Genomic DNA, 21,480 nt, shown 5'->3' on the forward strand with positions numbered 1-21,480 from the left:
GACCAGGTGGGGCATAGTTGTCTCTTACTTACAGCTGTTACCCTGCAAAATTAGGTGCTATTCCTGCCCTCATCACTTAGTTTCTGTGGGACCAGAGGCAAGACACTCTGGTGAAGCACTGAGGTAGCTGAATGATGAGCACCATAGGAAAATCCATGAAGCTTTAAACAGTCTGCAGAGCATCATCATACAATGGAAAGAATGTACAGCTCTGAGCAGCTGCTTGCTGTCTTTTCTTCCTTTAAGCATTTTATTGTCTGCTGAGCTTTTTATAATTCTTCCACAGAATTGCTGCATCAGAGTGAACAAAACCGTGTAGGACTTGGAGTGGGGAAGCATCACCAATCTTGCCCAAGCTGAAGTTAGCAGCTGAGGGTTTTGGTGTGTAAGAATATTGATTGTCTGCTTTGAGTTCAGGAGCTGCCTTATGGACATTTATCAACCAAAGAACACAGCAATGGCTGGCTGATCTTCAAACTGAACAAAGGTAATATGTGGTCTGTTTGGACATTTGTTACTGAAGTTATGTGGTCTGTCTTGTTGCTGGAATAGAAGTTTGTTGAATCACAGCATTACTAGCACTGCACTGGCAGTGGGATTACTAGCACTGAGATTCAACAGATGACTTTACAGAGCATGTTGCAGGGAATTTATATGAACAAAACATCTTGTTTCAGAATGTGTGCAGATAAAATAAGACTAAGCCTTAAACATAATAGAAACCCTTTGTAATGCAAAACCAGGTCTTTGTGGTGTAGGTGTTAATCAATTTAGCACCATCTTAATGAGCTCTTCTGCTACCTGAGGATATGACTCGGGTAGATTTAGATTATACATCAGGAAAAAAATTCTTCACTATGAGGGTGATGAGACACTGGCATAGATTACCCAAAGAAGTTGTGGATCCCCCATCCCTGGCAGTGTTCAAGGCCAGGCTGGATGAGACTTTAAGCAACCTGGTCTAGTGGAAGGTGTCCCTGCCCGTGGCAGAGGGTTTCGAACTAATGTGATCTTTAAAGTCCCTTCCAACCCAAACCAGTCTATGATTCTCTGATATTGGTATGAATTAGATTTAAGAGGTGTTCCCTAAATAAGCATGAAATACAAGGGCAGCCAGGGGAGGAAACAAAGGGTCCTATTCATGTCTCTGTAAAGCAGAACATGGTAAGATGTTGCAACCTCTAGATGATGAAGAGTTTTTCGAATGTTGTGTGGTTTTAAAGAGCCAAGAGAGAATTTTGTTCTTTCGACTGATGAGGGCAACATGTGCTCTAAGCAAAGATTTTCTTGCTCATTCCTGATCACTGTGGTGGCAACTTTTGAGATGGGCAGCACCTCTCAAGTGTGACAGCCAGGTGCATCTCTCTCCAGCAACAGTAAGGCTATCGAGCTCACAGCAGCAGCGTATAATCATCAATTACCACATACAAACTATACCCATTGTACAACCATTTAAGGAGGCATGACTCTTTAGGAATATTTAATTATGCTTAACATCCATTCTGGGGCATTTTCAAGTACCACTCTACTGTGCTCTTCATAAATTTGTGTTCATTTCAAACAAATCCTACTTGATAAAAAATTATAATATACCATTTGTGTAAGAGAGAGCATAGTGTTAAACACATCGTGCATCATACAAATACCTGTAAAGTCCAGCTGTAAAAACTGATGTAAACTGGGCTCTACACTCCTCAGGAATTTATTTCAGTTGGTGACCACATGGTCACAGATAGAATGTATCAACCTTTCTTAGACCAGTACTTGCCTTGGAAAGGGCAGTGGATTTCACAGCAGTGGAACAGTCACACAGAAAAGGCAAACCAAGGACTTCCTGTTTCAAATATCAGCTCTTTGATTATGCTAACTAAGTGCCCGTCACACAGTGTGTGTCTTCCAGCAGGTAAGCATTGCTGGATTCCACTAGGTCCTGCATACATCTAAGTTGAACATCTAGTTACGAGAAACAAAGCTTTAGACAGATTTTTTTTTCCTGGAATACATGGTGTTGTCAGCATGTTGCTGTTGTACAAACTTATCCAAAACTTGTGCAAGAGGCCTTAAGTAATCACCTAAGGGGGAGGGGGACATCTGGCATGTTTTGTCTCCAAACAGAAGGGAGCATAATGATTAATCTCAGCTTCACACTAAGGTTTAAATTGCACCCAGAGACTGGGGGAGAGCATCCTTTCAGAGTTCTGCTTGCTCTTCTCCTGAAGATGATATCAGTGAGGATCCTCTGTGTGTTGCTGTGCCTCAGCTTAGCCTGGGTATGAATTTGATTCTTTTCATATCTTTCTGTTTTGAAGCATGTTCATTAGATAGATAAATTTTGGCTGTCACCTAGCTTGTAAAATTCAATGCACACACATATACACAAGCTTACTGTAACTACTTCACTGCTGGATTTTCATCAGTAGTTCTTGAGTATTCAGCTCTCTAGTTTTGCTCAATTTGTTTTTGCTGAATCTGCCTGGCTTCAGGAGCAGCATATACATTAAGATGAATTTATAGATTCATAGGTGATGCTGTAAGTCTTAAAAGTAATTGAGTGGACACCTGTGGCTTCAGTCAGCCAGGAATTTTCATATTTATTAGGGTGAATTCTGCTCTCCTTTGGATGATACTTCAGCAGGGTTTTCCACCTACAAATGACATACAATACCTTTGTTATAAAATACACATTAAAACCCAAGGATTCCTGTGGCAGCAACATCAGGTTAAACTAGGGCTAAGTAAGAAACAATTTTTAGGTAAAAGGAAACAGATAGACTTGATTTTCAACTATGTTAATATAACCTTGCTTTTTTCTCATTGAGGTCTCAGGCCATGATCTTATATTAGATTCTTCATGTTTCTCTTTATGACTGTCTTTTGAAGATTGTGCATATTGTAACAAATGACAGAAATTATAGAAAGCAGATGGGACAAAACAGAAGCAGTCATATTGGAGCTGTCAATGCCAAAGGGACACAAACCACCTAAAAGTAAAGTTTTTATCTGTTACTTTTAAGAGGCCAGATCCTCAGGATTAATCAAACCAGAGTGAATCTGCCAATTTTAATAATGACATTCCATTATCATTTAATAAAGATATTCCAGTTTAATAATGACATTACTATTTTTATTATGATGTTATTAGCTTTCTTGGTCTTTATGCCAGGAAAAAAATGGCTACAAGCTTACATGTAGCAACTGTGATTAAAATCAGAAACACTAATGGGAAAACTCTCTTTATATATATATACACAACTTAAGCCAGTTTTGTGGAGACTGAAGGTAGTAGAGTGAAAACACAAATTTAGCAATATTGCAGTAAATGGAAATAGAACATAGATTTTTAAAGTATTTGCTTTAACTTAACCAGTTTCAATCTGATTTCAAGTCAATTTTACATTTACACACAGAACACAAAATTTTTGTGGAAATATATTACCATGATATATCTTGAGCATCACCAGCTCCCTACATAGCAGCATTAATTTTAAGAGATTAAAAGCTTTATTCCAACAAAACAAACAAAATCATATCTTCCAAGAAATGACAGGAATAAAATCTTCGCACTGTTCAATGTGATGCTTTCCAGATGGCTGTAATTGCCACATGTCAGCTGTGCCACTGAGTGTCTGAGGACATCAACATTATACTTCTGTTTTCTTGGGAGCTGTTTGGTTAATCTTGGTTTTACTTTTGCCCTTTTTCCTGCTGGCAGGCACAAGATGGAGAGACTACCTTTGAAAAGGAAGGTGCAGGAGTGCGTGGTCCCAGGATTGTGGAGCACATGTCCCAGTCCACCTGCCAGTATGAGAAGAACTGGCCCATCTGTGCGGACGATGACTGGGTGAGCAATGAGCTCTGAGGGCTAAAGTGGGGCCTATCAGCAGGGTGCTCATGGACCTCAGCCAGACTGCTATGATGGGTGCTATGCAGCCAGCATGCAGTTGGGACTCAGGGGCAATGGGTAATGCTCCATGTCAGGGCAGCTTGGAGAGATCTCCTGCAGGAAAGAAAGGAAAAAATTAAGAGAAAGAAAGAGGTGGAAGTTTGCCAGGGTGCAGAATCAGAAGAGAAAGTAGTCTAGAAAAGAAAGATGAAATAAAAGAAAGCTATACCTAGAAAAAATTAAGAAGGATTTATTTTTAGAATTTTGATATTGCCACTTTTGTAGTAAGAGAAAGGTAAGAGAAAGGCACCAGAAAGAAAGATGTGTGACAAAGAAAAATAGCTAGAAATAACTTACACTTCACTACTTACTTTTTAGGAAGTCAGATGACAAAATGTTCAGTAAAATTCATAAGGATTGACTGGATGTCTTTATGTATAAGCTGTTCATTAGTCTCTCTCCTGCCTCATACATCTTTGTCCATCTCTATGCTACATTTGTTTGATGAAATCTTGGCAAAGAGCTTTAGTCTGTAAGAACATTAAGCTTTTCCAAGGAAAATTTTGCTTAAATAAGTTGTTCTCTAACGTGCTTGCTCAAACTGGACAACAGACTTCTAACAGCAGCCTTTTGGGAAATACATATATATATATGTTTATTTCACCCCTGTGGAACAGAGGAGAGGGAAAACTGAAGGTTTACTTGTTCTTGCTCCCCACTTACAGCAAGTTTCTGAGGATGCGCTTCACTGATTTCATTACACCATTGCCGGAGGCATAGGAGGTAAAGGATCAGCCTGCAGTTAGCTTGCTCTAAGTCACACAACTTCTTGGCGAAGTTGTTGGATGAATAGGACAGGACATCTGAAAGAAACTTGCAGAATCTTGCCCTAATTTTTTTTTTTTTTAATGTGTTTTCAGTGTTGGCCAGAAGTCTGCAAATGTAATGCTAAAAAAAGGCTTACTCATGAAGATTTTAACACGATTATTTCCATCTTCTGATTTTAGGGTACAAAATGTCCATCAGGCTGCAGAATGCAAGGACTGATCGATGAAACAGATCAGGATTATAGTCACAGAATAGACAAAATCAGGAAGCTGCTCTTAGAAAATCAAAACAACTATAAAAAATCAAATCGGATAGTTGTGGAAACTGTAAATGTTCTGAAACCAAACCTGGACAGTGCTCAGAGTGAGTATCTTGCACCTAGTTGTATTATCCATTGCTGAATTACTTTTTTTTTTTTTTTGTGCATAAGCAATATGTAGTGAAAATATACCATAGAATCATAGAATCATAGAACAGTTAGGGTTAGAAAGGATATGCTGCACTGGACCTTATTAACAAGACACAGAATAACCATAGTAACTAAGACTCTTAACTGCTAACTAGTAAAAACTAATGTATTTTTTCACCTGTCCAGTACTGTGAGAAATATGTTCTTAATTACATGTTTTAATTACTTATTTTAAAATACACTACCCTTTTAGGAAAGAAATCACACATGCATAGCTGACTGTGAGGCGTTTCTGTTTCAGAGATTGATGATGATTATGGTCGCGTGTCAGAAGAACTGAGACAGAGAATTGTGACATTAAAGCAGAGAGTTGTCACTCAAGTAAACAGAATTAAAGCTCTGCAGAGCAGCATCCAGGAACAGGTGATGGAGATGAAGCGCTTGGAGGTGGGTAGCTGCTATGTAGTTTCCATTCTTTCCAGGGCTTAGCTACAGAAAGAGGGTCTATCCATTGAGCAGTGAGCAGTGCTCGCTCCAGAAGAACACTTGATGCAACTCCCACAGGGTCTGACTTGCTGAGGCAAATCCCCAAATGAGTTGCTTTCTGTGCAGCTTGGTTTTCTTTTCCTGCCATGTGGGAATGAGTTGTGAGCTCGGGAGGGCTCCTGGTCCCATTTCCTACTTCTGCTCTGAGACAAGCAGCAAAGATCTTATATCTGCTGATAACTGGCTCTGTCTGGGGTGTTTCTCCTCCTGTAAGGAGTTGCTGAGCAGCTAGGATGAGGGGGTTGTGCCCTGTCCTTCCCTGGTTCTGCCACTGCTGCCCAAGCCAGTGCTGGCACTAGAGCCCATGTTCGCAAGTTGCAGCCAATTCTTCTGACAGTAATGAAAGGAAAAGCCCTGACACAAACAGTGGTTTTGCTCAAAAGCCCGTTTTGATCCCCAGATCAGAGATCCATCTTTTGAATCATTTAGGAAAGTAGTGGTAGCCCCAGGATGGCAGGCCTCACAGCAGGGCCATGACAGGCTCTGGGACAAGCCCAGTGTCTTCCCCTCTCCTTGGAGGACCCGTTTCTGCCCCGGTCCCTAGGGAGTTGCCCAGCTCTACAGCACTCCCTCCAGGCCCAGGAAGACACCCCTATGTACCAAGAATAAAGGGAGCAGAGTTTGGGAACGTGCTACAATGCACTTCTCCACGGAGTTCATGTGCACTGTGCTATTGCATGTGTTGCATTTATTGGAAATAAACCCAGGGATGACTTCAAAACTGAGCTTTGGAAAAACTCTGCTGTAGGTGGGAGGTGCCAGGACAGCTCCCACCTTTCCCCCAGTGCAGTTAAAGGATACACTTGCTTGAGAAAGTCAGGAAAGCTCCCTAACCAAATTATTTCTCTCTGTTTATATAGGTGGACATTGATATTAAGATACGAGCTTGCAAAGGAACCTGTGCTAGAAGTTTTGATTACCAGGTGGACAAAGAAAGCTATGACAATATCCAGAAGCAGCTTACCCAAGCCAACTCCATCAACTTGCACCCAGAGCTTCAAACAACCACCTTGAGCACACTGAAAATGAGGCCAATTAAGGACTCAAATGTTCCTGAGCATTTTAAGCATAAGCCTCTGCCAGAAATGCAAGCTCTGAATATAATTAATAACATCAGGCAGATGCAAGTGGTATTAGAAAGATCAGAAACAGACACAAAGCCCTCCCGAGGCGACAGCGTGTATCTCACGGCAGAATCAAGGGGGGATGGACCTTCACACACCAGCAAATTAGTTACTCCTACTCATGGGAGAGAAACTATTAGTCTGGGAGACAAAACCTCCTCTACTGTTCATAGGTGCACCAAAACTACCACCAAAAAAATTGTCACTGGCCCTGATGGCCCTAGAGAAGAAGTAGTTGAAAAAACAGTTTCTTCTGATGGCTCAGACTGCTCCTATTTGCAAGGGGCAGGAAATGTTAGAGAGGAAGGGAGCATGTACCACGTTGGTGGGACAGATGACTTCCACAAGCTAGAGAGGTTATTCCCTGAGCTGGAGTCCTTTTTTACCCCTGACTCTGCATCTGCTGCTAGTAAGCACTTTGGTGGATCTAGCAGTGTTTCATTTAGCAGCCACACAACTGGTACAGACAGTAGCCACTTAGGTACTGGAGTATCCAGTCATTCAGGGACCTATGGGGAGAAAGGCAAATTTACAGACTTAGGAGAGGAGGAAGAAGATGACTTTGGAGGACTTCACCTTCAGCCATCTGGATTCCCATCTGGCAGTGCAAGTCACTCCAAGACTGTAGTGACCAGCGCTTCTAGTTTCAACAAGGGAGGCTCCACTTTTGAAACCAAATCACTAAAGACCCGTGAAATAACTGAGGAGCTAGGTGGGGTGCAACATGATCAGAGTGCAGAGGATACCCCAGACTTTCAGGCACGCAGCATCAGACCATCAGGAATGAAGCAAAGGAGAGCCAGCACTGGGAAAGGTACACAGGCATCACGGAAGTAGTTAATTGAGGTAGTGGAGCCAAACTCCATCCGTAATCAAACTGACACATTGGTTTCAGATACCGTAGTACAACAGTGTGATGTTAAAATGCAAACACTGTGTCTGTTTATTGCCACCTTGGAAACAGAAAGGAAAATATTTCATTGATACTTGGGTATTACATCATAGACAATTCACAATTTAACATGTATGTAAAATTTTCTTTTCTGAATTCTTTTTAATGTTGCCTGTCACTATACCTAGTGTAGTTCAAGATATGTTTAACAATTTTCTTCAGAGCTATTGGTACTTGGATTCCTCTGAACCTTTTATTAAATTTTGCTGATAACTCCTGTCAAACCAGATCAACTTTTTTTTTTAGACTGTGATGATATCCGCCAGAAACACACTTTTGGTGCCAAAAGTGGCATTTTCAAAATCAAGCCAGCGGGATCGAATAAGGTTTTGTCAGTTTATTGCGACCAAGAGACAACTTTGGGAGGATGGCTATTGATCCAACAGAGAATGGATGGATCAGTGAATTTTAACCGGACCTGGCAAGACTACAAGAGAGGTTTCGGCAGCGTGGATGGCAAAGGGCAAGGAGAGTTCTGGCTGGGCAATGAAAACATACACTTGCTGACTCAGAACGACACTCTCCTTCGGGTAGAGTTAGAGGACTGGGATGGAAATGCTGAGTATGCAGAGTATATCATACAGGTAGGGTCTGAAGCAGAAGGGTATGCCCTTGCTGTGTCCTCCTATGAGGGGACTGCTGGGGATGCGCTGATAGCCGGCTGGCTGGAAGACGGCACCGAATACACGTCCCATGCCCAGATGCGGTTTAGCACCTTTGACCGGGACCAGGACCGCTGGGAGGAGAGCTGTGCAGAGATGTACGGGGGTGGCTGGTGGTACAACAGCTGCCAGGCAGCCAACCTCAATGGCATTTACTACCTGGGGGGCCACTACGACCCCAGGTACAACATTCCTTATGAGATCGAAAATGGTGTGGTCTGGCTGCCATTTAGAGCCTCTGACTATTCCCTCAAAATTGTTAGAATGAAAATCAGGCCCATAGAAACCTTGTAGAAAGACAGGCTTTTAATATATGTTACAACTACAAGTTGAAAGTATTTTTTACATATGAATGTGCATAATGTACCTTTACTCTGTGAATTTGAAGGCAACTGGGCACATCTGTGGCTTAAAAAATAAACACTGATTAATAATCAACAAAACAGTTCTTTCACCTTATTTGCAATTGACAAACCTTTTCAGGGAAATGTTGATTTTATACCTCTTTTTATATGAACTTTGTCTCTGACTTTCACAATAATAGAATCATAGAATAGTTAGGGTTGGAAAGGACCTTAAGATCATCTAGTTCCAATCCCCCTGCCATGGGCAGGGACACCTCACCCTAGACAATGCCGCCCAAGGTTCTGTCTTTGACAGATCACACCTAAATTGGAGATAAAAGTATTTATAATTTGAATTATTTATTTTGTTGAAAAGTATTAAAGAAATAAAATAATTAAGAAGTATGTTCACCAAGAACTCCTGCCTCCACTACCACAAACCATCAAAGTCTGATCAAGTTCAACAGTCACACTTCTGGGCTGTCTCCTCACATTTCAATTTTGAGGGCAGCACAACAGCATCAGGAGTCAACTCTCAGGCAGAGCTAGACATGGTTTGGGTTCTCGCTTTTGCCACAGACCTAACATGGAGTACAGTTTGATAAATGGCACATCCATTTTAGGACTGACTTTTCAGGACCTCCTAAGCTGTGGTTTTACAAATATGGACATAGGCCTTCCATCCCATTGATGAATTCTAGGCAGTTTACCATGCATACTGTAGCTTCAAAATAAGACAGTTCACGGTAACTCACCAAAATACAACTCTCAAAGCAGGCTATTATTTTCTAGTGACCACTAAAAGGTTATGAATATAACCAGCACAAGCAAGATGAGCATCATCTGGATGGCTACAGTATATATTTCCTTGGTTTAGAATGTTTCTCGGCACATGTGTCAAGCAAGGATTCTTGTACAGATAAGGTGTTTAAATGAGCAACTTAGTGACAGTGTACAGTAAGATTTTTTAGCAAAAAGCTGGTGCATAGAAAAACAGTTATATCGGTTACACACAAGTTATATCAGTTCAGCACAAGAACATGTGACATAAAATTATACAAGTATTTACTCTGTTTAATATTTCTGTGCTTCTATTGAGAAATAAGCACGAGCAAACTTTCTTGCCTCCAACCTCACTGGCCAGTATGTTTCATACCATTTAACAGGATCACTAAATACTGGCAAAGCAGCTCACTTTGAGCCTTTTCCCAGCGCTTCTCAAACACAGCCACTGTCTAACCTTTTTGGAGAGTTTGCTGAAGAACAAAGACATCTTTACAGCCATGTGCAGAGAACCGTCTGTGCTTTTGGAAAATGGGCTTCTGCTTTACTCCTTGTAGTTTTGTTCCCTAGCCTCAGTGGTAGCCTGCTTGTGGGAATGCTGAACATTTGCACTCACGTAGTGAGATGCTGCTGTGATATCTCCTCCTTGCCCTCCTGGACTCCACGCATTAACACAAGAGGCTTCAGATGGGATCCATCTATCGCTAGTGATCTGGGTCCCTTCCTTCATGGAGGAAGGCAGTCCCCTCTGAAAGATGTTCGATCCTGCCTACCAGGCTTGGGAAGTCCTGTCTTTGGGACAACCTCTGCTCCCGGCTACAGAGGGAGCATAGATCACCAGCTTCAATGAAATGCACAACCTCCCTTATGATTGGAGTCACTAATTGCTCTAGTCCCACAAAAGTGATTGTGTGAAAGACATACCAGTCAGGTCTTCTAATACTGTATTTTATTGTGTGATCAAAGGATGTTTGATATCATCATCAACAACATAGACAGTGGGATTCAGTGCACCATCAGCAAGTTGGCAGATGTCACCAAGATGAGTGATGCAGTTGACGCACCCAAGGGACAGGATGCCATCCAGCGGGACTTGGACAGTCTCGAGAGGTAGGCCCATGTGAACCTCATGAAGTTCAAGAAGCCCAAGCTCCTACACCTGTGTAGGGGCCACCCCCACTATCAGCACAGGCTGGGGGATTGAAGGGATTGAGAGCATCCCTGAGGAGAAGGACTTGTGAGTACTGGTGAATGAAAGACTGGATATGAGCTGACAGTGTGCGCTTGCAGCCCAGAAGGCCAATTGTATCTTGGGCTGCATCCAAAGGATCATGGCCAGCAGGACAAGGGAGGTGATTCTGTTCCTCTATCTGCCCTCTGAGACCCCACCTAGAGTACTGCATCCAGCTCTGGAGACCTTAGCAACCAAAAGACATGGACCTGTTGGAGAGGGTCCAGAGAAGGGCCACAAAAATGATCAGAGAGATGGAACACCTGTCCTATGAGGAATGGCTGAGAGAGTTGGGCTTGTTCCGCCTGGAGAAGACTCTCTGAAGATCTTATTGCAGCCTTTCAGTTCTTTAAAGGGGCCTATAAGAAAGATGGCGAGAGACTTTGTAGCAGGGCTTCTTGTGATAGGATGACAGGTAATGATTTTAAACTAAAAGAGGGGAGATTCAGGCTAGATGTGAGGAAAAACATTTTTACACAGACAATAAAATACTGGCACCAGTTGCCCAGAGAGGTGGTGGATGAGTCATCCCTGGAAACATCCAAGGCCAGGCTGGATGTGGTTCTGAGCAACATGATCTAGTTGACGATGACACTGCTCATTGGAGAGGGGTTGGACTAGATGACCTGTGAAGGTCCCTTCCAACCCAAACTATTCTATGATTCTATGATTCTATGATATGGGATGATGGAAGAGATATTAAGAGGCACAGTATGTGAGCCAGGTCCTAGGAAAGGGCATATTTTATCCAGCATACGGGATTTGAACTAAGTGACTGGTGACTTACCCGTTTGTTAGATAATGTCTTTTCATTTTATTCCTTCTCAAATTGTTACACAGGTAGTTATCATTATCTTTATAATATAAAAGAAAATTACTATTCCTTATTTAGTGGAATGTGTTCGCTTCTACCCAGATAATTCATAAATACGTAGGAATCATGTGAATAAAACTTTAGTTTTAAGGCTTTATTTAGTTTTCAGAAAACATTTTAGAATAATCCTCTCTCTTTTCAAATGTGGTATAGAAGTCCTTTGTAAAAGAGTGAAACAAGTTGGGATTGGGGTTTTTTTATCAGTGCGATTCTATACTAGTTACTTCTGTCTTGTGAACAACTGAAAAATGGAACAAAATACACTTGAGTTATTTTCATCAGACACATTTTGATTTACAGTTGTCATTGCTTTTCACTTTAGGTCACAATATGCTCATACATACATATTTGGCTCTCATACATAAAGACAAGCCTGAATACCATGCCTAAAAAGATAACCATGTACAAATATTAAAAGAAAATCCCTGATTCTGTACATTTTGATAATGGTTAATGTGGAAAGTATGGCCTGATTTTCATGCTCATCTTTTTCATTGAATACCATGACCCTTTCCAGTTCATCCATACAACACCATCATCTGTACCATGTTTTGCCATATCCCAGCTGTAGGTCCCTCCCCAATAGTATCTGCCATTGGGGTTGGCTGAGTGGCAGCGGTTGTACCACCATCCACCACCGTCTTCTTTGGAGCACTGTTTTCTTGGATCTGTAGTTAACCTGATAAAGGAAAAAAAAAGTGTTGAGAATGACAAATGAACTGTAAGCAAACAGATCAATGGAGTATATACAACTGCCCCCGTACTGAAATTTTCAAACCATAATAAACATGTAGTGACAGGACAAGGGGGAAAGGCTTTGAGATGACAGAGGGGAGATTTAGATCAGATATTAGGAAAAAAATCTTCACTGTGAGGGTGGTGAGACTACTGGCACAGGTTGCCCAGAGAAGCTGTGGCTGCCCCACCTCTGGCAGTGTTCAAGGCCAGGTTGGACGGGGCTTTGAGCAACCTGGTCTAGTGGAAGGTGTCCCTGCCCGTGTCAGGGGGGTTGGAACTAGGTGACCTTTGAGGTCCCTTCCAACCCAAACCATTCTATGATTCTGTGATACTATGACTCAGTATGTGTTCCTGGAGTGAGTAACAATATTCCTACTTAAGCAAGACAGCGTCCTCAGCACATGGAACTATTAATATACTGCATCCAGATTTGCTGATTTGTCTATGATAACATAATTCATGGAATCAATAAAATTCAGTGTGCTTGCTTCTTACTTGTTTGTAAAGCAGCACTAACATAATACGTAGTTTTACCTGCCCTTGGCTATGTCAAGAGAACTGCATGGACATTTGGCTGGTAACTTGCAGGGATAGAACATATTTTAAGGTACTACAAAATGCTGTGAAAATGAACAGCAACTTAGAGAAATATATACTCAGCTCTATTATTTTAAATGTCTAATGCAAATACATACCATCCATCATTATCTCTGTCATAAGTACTGAAGAACATGCCGTTGTGAATTGTCATTGTCCTGTTTTCTCCATGCACCTGTGAAGCTCCTTCCATTAGCGCATTGCCTGCATTGCCTTTGTAGTTACTAACTGAAAGCTGGTACTTGTTTCCTTCATTCTGTATGGTGAAACCTCCATAATGAGCTGATACTTTATTACCATTCCAGTCTTCCATTTCAATTAAAACTTCAGTGGGCCCTATTTTGGTAAGCTGGCTGATCTTGTCATTTCCAAGCCAATATTCACCTGAGAAGCAACAAGTGAGAGCTCTGTGAAATAAACTTCAAATATACTTAAAGACAACTTTATTATTTGCCTATAGGTCTGCCTAAAAGTGGATTAGTTAATTTAAAAAAAAAATAAAAATCAGCTTACAAGAAAACAGTTTCAGTAAGAAGAGCTCTTTGTGTTTCATGTTCAGTGTGTTTTACCTGGTGTATCACAGTAGTTCTTCCCTCCACTGTTCGCGACATTGCCAAATCCTTTTTTATATTGATCCCATACTCTTCCGAAATTAACACTGCCATCCTGGCGGTTCTGAATCAAAGTCCAGCCTGCAGGAGCAACAGTTTTTAGATTAAATTGCCATTAAGAAAGGAACATGAAACATTAAGATACAGCCCTTTTATCTTCATCTCAAGACAAGCAGAGCATATGATTTCCTTGAAACAGGTCTGAATTTTCACTGTTTACAAGCTCAGCCTTGCCATTCTTACTCACACTTAACTAGCACCTTGCTTCATAAGGAAAGGTGGGAAAAGCAGAACTTGAAGGACTGACCTGGTCTTTTGCCTAACACATGGTAGCAGGGTAAGGAATGAACCCGGCTGTCCTTGTCTGCCCACCCAGACATTGTCCATTCTAGTCACAGTAAGACACGTTTTTATTTACCAACCCTATCCCAGCAATTTATCTCCAGTTTCATTATAGAAGTATCCTAATGTGCATCTGAAGACTGAGAAGACTTTTCAGAATGAGTCAATCAGACTTAAATCTCAAGTAATTACAAAACTCCATATTAGTATTTGTAAAATGCAAATTACTAAAATGATTTTTGTAACATCCATATTAATTAATATTTTAACAACACAGTTATTTCACACTAACCTCCGTTATCTGTTTCCATGTCACAGTACACTCTGTATGGTTTGACGAAAGGATCTGGCTGGATGAGGTACATTTCGGATGTCTCACCTCCTTTTCTGATAATATCCTCACATTCTGAGAGAATAAACCAGAGACTGTTACTGAAAAAGCTATGAACTTCTCCAATGATCTTCTTATCCTTTTGTTTGATGATTATAAGAGAACAATTTGAAATATATATGTAATTCTACTTTCATTTTGAATTCCGTGACACATAATGTGACAGAGTCAGGGAAGAAAGAACAGTTCACTTGCATTGTTCTACTTTTCCAAACAGGAATTTGTAAAATTCCTGTGTGAATTCCTGTGAGTGATGGAAGACTGTATACTTTCCAATGACTTTTTGAACTAGGCAAACTTGTGAAAGAACCTTTCTTGACTAAAAAAAATCAAGGGTCACAAATGTATCGCCTCCACCTTATGAAACCCTGAAGGACATATTTCTTTAAAATGCCACTGGCCACTAATGAAGCCTGATCTTGGGTAAGAAGATCTTTGGTCTGACCAGTATAAGCATCTGTGAAAGATTTTTTGCATTTAGGATCACCTTCCATTTTTTCTGCTACCCTAATCAACGACACAGACTTCAGAGCACATTCGAACCAATTGGATGATGCATCTATCAATTTGCACAGTGATATAAATGGCAGAAGTGATGTCATTGTAGTTGAGTAAGTACCTTTGCCTGAAACCACTGGAATATTGCAGGAAACAACACATGGGGAACGGCAGTAGTCCGCCTGGGTTGCAATGGCATTTTCCAGTTTTTGTATCTTTTTGTGTAAAGTATCCACAACTGAACGAAGGACCCTGAGGCTAGACGGAATGTTATTGTCCAGATTATCCTTTATATAATTATAATGCAATTCCACTTCTGTGTTGTACTGAGAAAGTACATCATCATTGTCTAGCAAAGCAAAGAGATAAAAAGCAGATTAGTTTTTGACATGTTTTCCAGTTATGAAATAATGAAAAGCAATCTATAATAACAACTTGAGAAGCCACTTCTTTGCTTAGTGGGGAGGAAGGATAGGCATTTCTTTTGCTGATGTTTCCACAATGTATAAATCTATGCAGAAATTCTCAGGAAAGTGGTACATATGTATTGTTATTTCTTTGCTAACTAGTACATTTATCAGCGGTGCTATATTCTGCCAGAGAACTATAATTAGCTCCTTTCCAGGGAGCCATGGTGCCAAGCCAGGAGCTGCACATAAAGGGATTGGATGGACTTCGGAAAGCAGGCAAGGGGGAAAACATGACCCTTATGTTTAGCGCATCATATGAATCTTGCCTTGGTATGAGATTCATTCCTTTGACTCTCTCAAATGATTCTTTTTTTAAGATTTAAGAGGACATGGTTATGGAACCCTGCTTTGCTAGATATTCCATTGCAGTTTTAATTTTTTTAAGAAGTTCCATTAACAAGTAACAGTAGCAATACCGATAGAACTGAAATAGCATTTACACTAGTAATACATAGAAATAGCATACCTCTTCTTTGTTTTTGTCTCTTTATCAATTTATCATCTAGAACATTCACGTATTCATAGAAAGTTGTAGAGGTTTCAGACAGTTTGCTCACTTTGTCCTTTAGATCACGAACAACTGATTTCACAGTTTTTTCCTGTTTTACCAGTGTAGTTTGCAGCTCACATCCAGTTGGACACAGCACTCCCTTAAAAAAAAATAAACAAACAAACAAACAAATAATAAAGTCAATATAAAAAGTTTCTACTTCCATCAGCGAATGACTGAACCTTTGAATGCACTGAATAGTTAGCAATGTGAGACCAGATAATTAAGTATCTACATAAGGACTCAAGACATTCAACTTCTGCAAAGAAGCTGCAGCTTGAAGGTCAGGAAGGAGCCCTGAGTTCCCCATCAGGATTCTTCTGTAGAAGCTCTTAGGAAAAGTCCTCTCTCTTCACACTTTTTCGGTCCATATCTGCTTTTCACTTTTCTGCCCTACTAAATGTTCACAGCATTAAGCCACCTGAACTACGATTAAGCCTATCAGGAACTACCTGGTTCCTGTGCCATGTTTATATCTACCCCTTTTCTCTTTCACTATCCTCAGAGAATCAACCATGTTATCTCTACCTTGATATATATATATCTCTCGTGAAACAGCCACATGATTCATTTAAAAATTATCACATCAAGAAGCTAGGCACCATTGCTTCTGCAACAAGGACACTATCAAGGACAGCAGTGTTTTAAAATGAGGTGGGAAATTCTGAGGTCCTGTGAGAACCAAAATACCCAGGGAGCAGTGGGTCTCTACCACAGCCGTGTATTCATTAAGCTTTAACAGACTTCATTTGTTGGCAAACTCCACACTCAAATTTGCTCTCAGGCATTAAGATGTCTCTTAGCACTGTCACAGCTTGCATTTTCCAGCAGAGAGCACAGCAATGACTACTGCAAGGCCGCAAGGAGTATGCTAGATCTCAACATGCTTGCACACTTGTACATAAGAGCTGGGGCACTGACTGAGGATAGACTATAATTAGTTTGAAACAGATTTTAAGAAAGACATGGGAGATTACTTTTTTGGTCTCTAGGGTTCCTTGAGATTATCTGAAATTCAAGCCAGATTAAAAAAAATCACTTCTGCAGAAGTGCTTTTAAGTTTTTTTGTCCTTCTTAACAGTTACCTATGCAAAATCACATGGAAAGTATGGGCTAACCCACAAATACTTCCTTTCCTCATTTGCAGTTCAAATCTCATTGCCACCATTGGTTGTCTGACTCTGTGACTAATCCCATGAACTCTGTGGCATTACTTTTCTGAATGCAATCCTACCAAACTCAAACAAAATGAAGCAAAATTGGGCTGCTTTAAATGAACGACCATCTCTTATTTGGTGAAGAAAACTCCATATCGGGTGCACTAGAAGAAAAGGACAGTCTCTTATCAGCAGGCAGACACCTACCAGCTCTTCTAAAGGGTGCTTGCAGCCACCAGCATCAGGGTAGATGATACGTTCTTTCTTGTCCCCTGGCTTCACCCGCTTTGGGGGCCGGGGCTGGTATCCAGTTCCACTGATGGGAGGTGCCACAGGCCGGAGTGTGGGGGCCACTTCCCGCCTTTTGTCCAGGGGTCGGTGGCCTCGAACCCCAAGCTGAGGGCTGTCTTCCTGCAAAGCCAAGGGGAGAGGAAACTCTGAAGCTGAGATTGCTATTGTAAAATGGGATGCACGAGGTGGAGGCATCCGTTCAGCACTCTTTAGTATTTTAAACAGCAAGGAGAACCATGGAATGAAATGCAAAAAAGCAATAATGGAAATATTATGTTGACATTATCTAAAAGTCATTGCTATGCCCTCCCTTGTAAGACTAGTCACACTCCCTCCACCCTGACATAGACAAACTAAACAGCCTTCAAACCAAAGCAAAACAATATTTCAGTAGCTCATTCTGATCAAGGAATAAAGTTTATATAGTTCAGAGCCACTAAGCACCATGAGTCCATGTAGTAGGATACAAAAAAACCCCAACATGTTCTTGGGGTTAAGAAGAATATTCACCATTATGTTATCAGTGTCCCAATTTTTCATCAGGCTACAGGAAAATTTGTAAGGTCTCAGAAAATCAAGCCACAGCCAAATACATTATCAGGTCTCAGACCACATGCCAGGTACTAACTGATGGAATTAGGAAAAGCATTCAATGCCATCTCTCGGGCTTGGTTTTTAGAGCTTGCTCTGATGCACACATTCCCCAGCTCTGCCAGAAATGGGAAAGTCTAAGAGGCTGAGCAAGGAAAACAGGCCTGGCGCCTAAGCAATTGTTGAAATTAAACCATTTGAATTAATAGTTGTTTGAACTACTGAATCAAAATCTTCAACAATCTCTGATTCCACTCTGACTTAGCTACAAATAATAAACATTTTTAGGGAGCCAGGATCAGAGACTTCAAGTGGTTTCAAAAGTAGGCAGCATACAAATCACAAAATTCCTGAAAATTATTTAGCATGGTAGTATTATCAGCAGTAAACACATAGACACAAATGTTTAGATTGTATAACAGAAAATTATCTCATTTTTGATTACCCTGACCTATGTAATTTTTGCAGGGATTTTCAAAATATAAAAAAACATACTGAGATTCTAAATTATATTTCCCATTAAACATTTTACTTAAAATTATATACAGGTTAAACTGTTATTTTAGATTGATCCTCACTGCTTGCCTTTTTGTTCAACAATTACTACCTCTCCATTTCCAATATAAAGCTATGTGAACTGGCAGTTGATTTTTTTTTTCAACGTCTACTGAGTCGGTAGAAAAGTTTTTACTGTCTTTGACACAAGACATGATTAATTACACATTAATGCTACCCATTTGCACCTGATATTAATTGTCTGTAATATCAGACATGAACATTGCTAAATTAATACCCTTAACTAAACTCAGCTAAATAACTAATCTTACCATTGAACATTCTTCAATCCCTACAGAAAAATAAAATAAATAGGAAGAAAATATATCCAAACTGAGAAAAGAACTATTGTGCAGTTACAAATACATGAAGATATAATACAAAGGTTGAACACTATGAACACTTAAAGCGGGCATAAAGAATATGCACTGGATCATTTTTTCCCACAGCTTCAAACTTAGCTAACTCATATAAGCTAAGTCATGCATATAATTAAACGAATTATTATTATTGTTATAGTAATTATAATCATTATTATTGCTGTTATTATTATTGATGATCAGTATTACAACCTCATCATCATAGTCTGTAGAGGCCTGGGGTTTAACAGAGGAAACACAGAGCAGAAGCAGCAGGAGCGGTTTCATGGTGCTGGCTTGCTTGAGCAGCTCGGTGACCTTCTCCCACCAGCAGCTCTGACAGGGAGAGGTCCTCTCTGTTCCTGCATATATAGGAGGCAATCCTCATTTCCAGCTTCACAGTGATAGGACCAACCCTTCTGAGCAATCGCTGTATGTTTGTTAATATTCAACCATTCTCTTCACCGTGTGCCGGAATGCATTTGTTATTGAGCAATTTCTTTGGACAGATCTTATCTACATGTCCCAGAGACCTCTGTTGGTGCTGGCATCAAATAGATGTTAAAATCCTTAAAAGTACCTCCTGCTCAGATTACACAAGGTTACAATTTTCTCAAAAATCACAAGTCTTTCAAAACAGCTGAAAAGGTGAACATCAAAAGAAAAAAAAAACATCGTCAGATCTCACTGTGATGCCTCTTTTTTTTTCTCTCTCTGCTGAAATTTTGAATATTTCAGAAATACCATTTAAATTTGAATTAAACTCACATCATACAGATTGCTACATTCTTCTGGTGCCTGATAGGTATGCAAGTGTTTGGGTCTTTTTAAGTACAAGAGCAAAAAAAGAGTATATTATGTTATTACATAAATAATTTTGAATGAAAACACTGGTTTGATCTAATTAAAGCTCAGATGAATTGTAAGCTATTCCATCACTTTTGCATTATAAATTAACCAAAATAAATAAATTTTACACATGAATTTGCTGTTTGTATTTTTTTATATATACAAAAAGTATATCTGTTGAATATTATTTACAGTTTTTTAACAATCTTTTAAAAGAATCCAGCATTAAGTTACTTATAATCATAGTGGAATACTCAAACATGCTTTCTGATGCTTTATAAGAGTATGACATATCACTGCTCATATTAGCAGACTTCTAACATTTTAGTGTCTTTATATACTGCGATTTTCTCGTGCATTATAAATGATCATAATGCATTGAATTAAATAAAATGTGCTGGGTGAGGGCCAGCACACTTTTCTGAAGTCATTCATTTTGGTGTCTGAAGACACAAAGAGATGCAAACCACGGGCTGAGGTTCCATTACAAAGATCAACTTGATGGAGTGGGAGATTTTATGGTAAGTAAAGATGAGAACAGCTAAAATTGCTTGGTTTGGGCCTTTCTCCTGTATTTGTGCTGTTGTCAGAATTCTTGTAAACTATGGAGATTCCTGAAATATGAAAACTATTTAACCTGACTGGTTTAATTATTAAACAGCTTGGACCAACATCAGCTGTGGCTCAAGGAGCTTTAACTCCACTGAATTTGATCCCTTGCAGGAGGACATCAACAACACTTAGGTTTGGAAGAACACAAACTTCTCCCTTCAGGCATTAAAGAATTCTGCCTAAAGCCAAAATTGACATCATTAGCCTATAATTTCTAAGATGTTATCACTGATTCTGGGCATGTCCCAACCTTAAATGCAGTTTTCCCCCCAGGTACCTCTGAGGGAAGTTCAGTCACCCTCATCTTACGTATAAGGAAGGGACATCGTGATGATGAACCCTTGCCCAGCGCTTATTGGTAGCTTGCAGTATAGCAGAACTAAAAGAAGGCCTCACTAGTCCTGAGCTAGAAACTTACTACTAAATTATCCTGGGTCAGTCCAAACGAAACAATTAAATGTATGATATTTGTCCTAAATCCATTCAGAAACCATCGCCATGTTCTGCAGTAACTTATGGTCTTCTTCTTCAGGCATTAAGTACACTTTGCACCCCTATGAAGAAGCGTGGCTGTGCCTGTGCAGAGTGTCAGGGACCTGATGATGGGGGTTGGCATGGGAGCCCCAGGCTTGCCGCAGAGTCCCAGACAGGGAACTTCCAGGCTCCATCTGCCTTCAGATGGGATTTCCCCTTTGAAACTTGGCTTTTGACCCTCTCAGCTCCAGTACTTTTCATTGGCTTCCCCAAGAGAGTTGGGTGGTTGTGTCTCCCTGGGGATTTACTGTGAACAACATGTGTGTCATACCACCATGGGTTTGTGGCTTTGTGTCAAAGGAGCAGATGCCCCAGTGCAGGGATCCCACAACCGCTCAGGTGGTGAGCTGAGGCCTTGTCTATGCTGCAAAGGTTTTGCCTGGAGTTTTATCAGCAAAAAATGGTCCAAACTTGAACCGCATACAGAGCAATCTATACTGGCAAACATGCGTATATAGAAAAACGTTTTGGCAGCAGAACTTAATCTATGTTAGCATGCTGGTTATGAGATGTGATTTTTCTCTCACGCTTGCAACCAAATGCAGTTAGGCTGACACTTTCTAAGGATTGAATGAAGCCTTATGAACAACCATGGGTTAAATTGCTTCTAAAAATTATATCAAAATGGCTTTCTTTTCAAAAAAGGACACCTAATCTTTATTCCTTCATATTCCTTCCTCCAACTCATATGGTTAATGA

At 40.4% G+C, this 21,480-nt stretch overlaps 2 protein-coding genes across 2 annotated transcripts; one reads left to right on the forward strand and one right to left on the reverse strand.

Moving 5' to 3' along the window:
• Positions 1–2,168: 2,168 nt before the first annotated feature.
• FGA (fibrinogen alpha chain) lies at positions 2,169–8,847 on the forward strand. Its single transcript, XM_030491278.1, has 6 exons — positions 2,169–2,270; positions 3,713–3,841; positions 4,891–5,074; positions 5,422–5,567; positions 6,527–7,604; positions 7,989–8,847. The coding sequence occupies exons 1-6, from the start codon at positions 2,220–2,222 to the stop codon at positions 8,696–8,698; spliced, it is 2,298 nt and encodes a 765-aa protein (XP_030347138.1). The 5' UTR covers positions 2,169–2,219; the 3' UTR covers positions 8,699–8,847.
• A 2,864-nt stretch (positions 8,848–11,711) lies between these two features.
• Positions 11,712–19,138, reverse strand: FGB (fibrinogen beta chain). The gene is made up of 8 exons (XM_030491279.1): positions 19,000–19,138; positions 17,198–17,401; positions 15,750–15,933; positions 14,935–15,162; positions 14,217–14,330; positions 13,541–13,663; positions 13,070–13,355; positions 11,712–12,315 (listed from the first exon to the last, which is right to left on the reverse strand). Exons 1-8 carry the CDS (start codon positions 19,072–19,074, stop codon positions 12,087–12,089), a joined length of 1,443 nt encoding a protein of 480 aa, XP_030347139.1. The 5' UTR covers positions 19,075–19,138; the 3' UTR covers positions 11,712–12,086.
• Between the last annotated feature and the right edge of the window lie 2,342 nt (positions 19,139–21,480).

This window comes from Strigops habroptila, chromosome 7, assembly GCF_004027225.2.
Source record: "Strigops habroptila isolate Jane chromosome 7, bStrHab1.2.pri, whole genome shotgun sequence".
Classification (NCBI taxonomy): domain Eukaryota; kingdom Metazoa; phylum Chordata; class Aves; order Psittaciformes; family Psittacidae; genus Strigops; species Strigops habroptila.

Coding starts and splice junctions, on each gene's coding strand:
- FGA (XM_030491278.1), top strand. CDS start 2,220: ATGATATCAGTGAGGATCCTCTGTGTGTTGCTGTGCCTCAGCTTAGCC. Junction 3,842..4,890: donor TCTGTGCGGACGATGACTGG/GTGAGCAATGAG, acceptor TTCTGATTTTAG/GGTACAAAATGTCCATCAGG. Junction 7,605..7,988: donor GAGAGCCAGCACTGGGAAAG/GTACACAGGCAT, acceptor TTTTTTTTTTAG/ACTGTGATGATATCCGCCAG.
- FGB (XM_030491279.1), bottom strand. CDS start 19,074: ATGAAACCGCTCCTGCTGCTTCTGCTCTGTGTTTCCTCTGTTAAACCC. Junction 17,402..18,999: donor CTACAGACTATGATGATGAG/GTTGTAATACTG, acceptor TTGGCTTTGCAG/GAAGACAGCCCTCAGCTTGG. Junction 12,316..13,069: donor GACAGAGATAATGATGGATG/GTATGTATTTGC, acceptor TTCCTTTATCAG/GTTAACTACAGATCCAAGAA.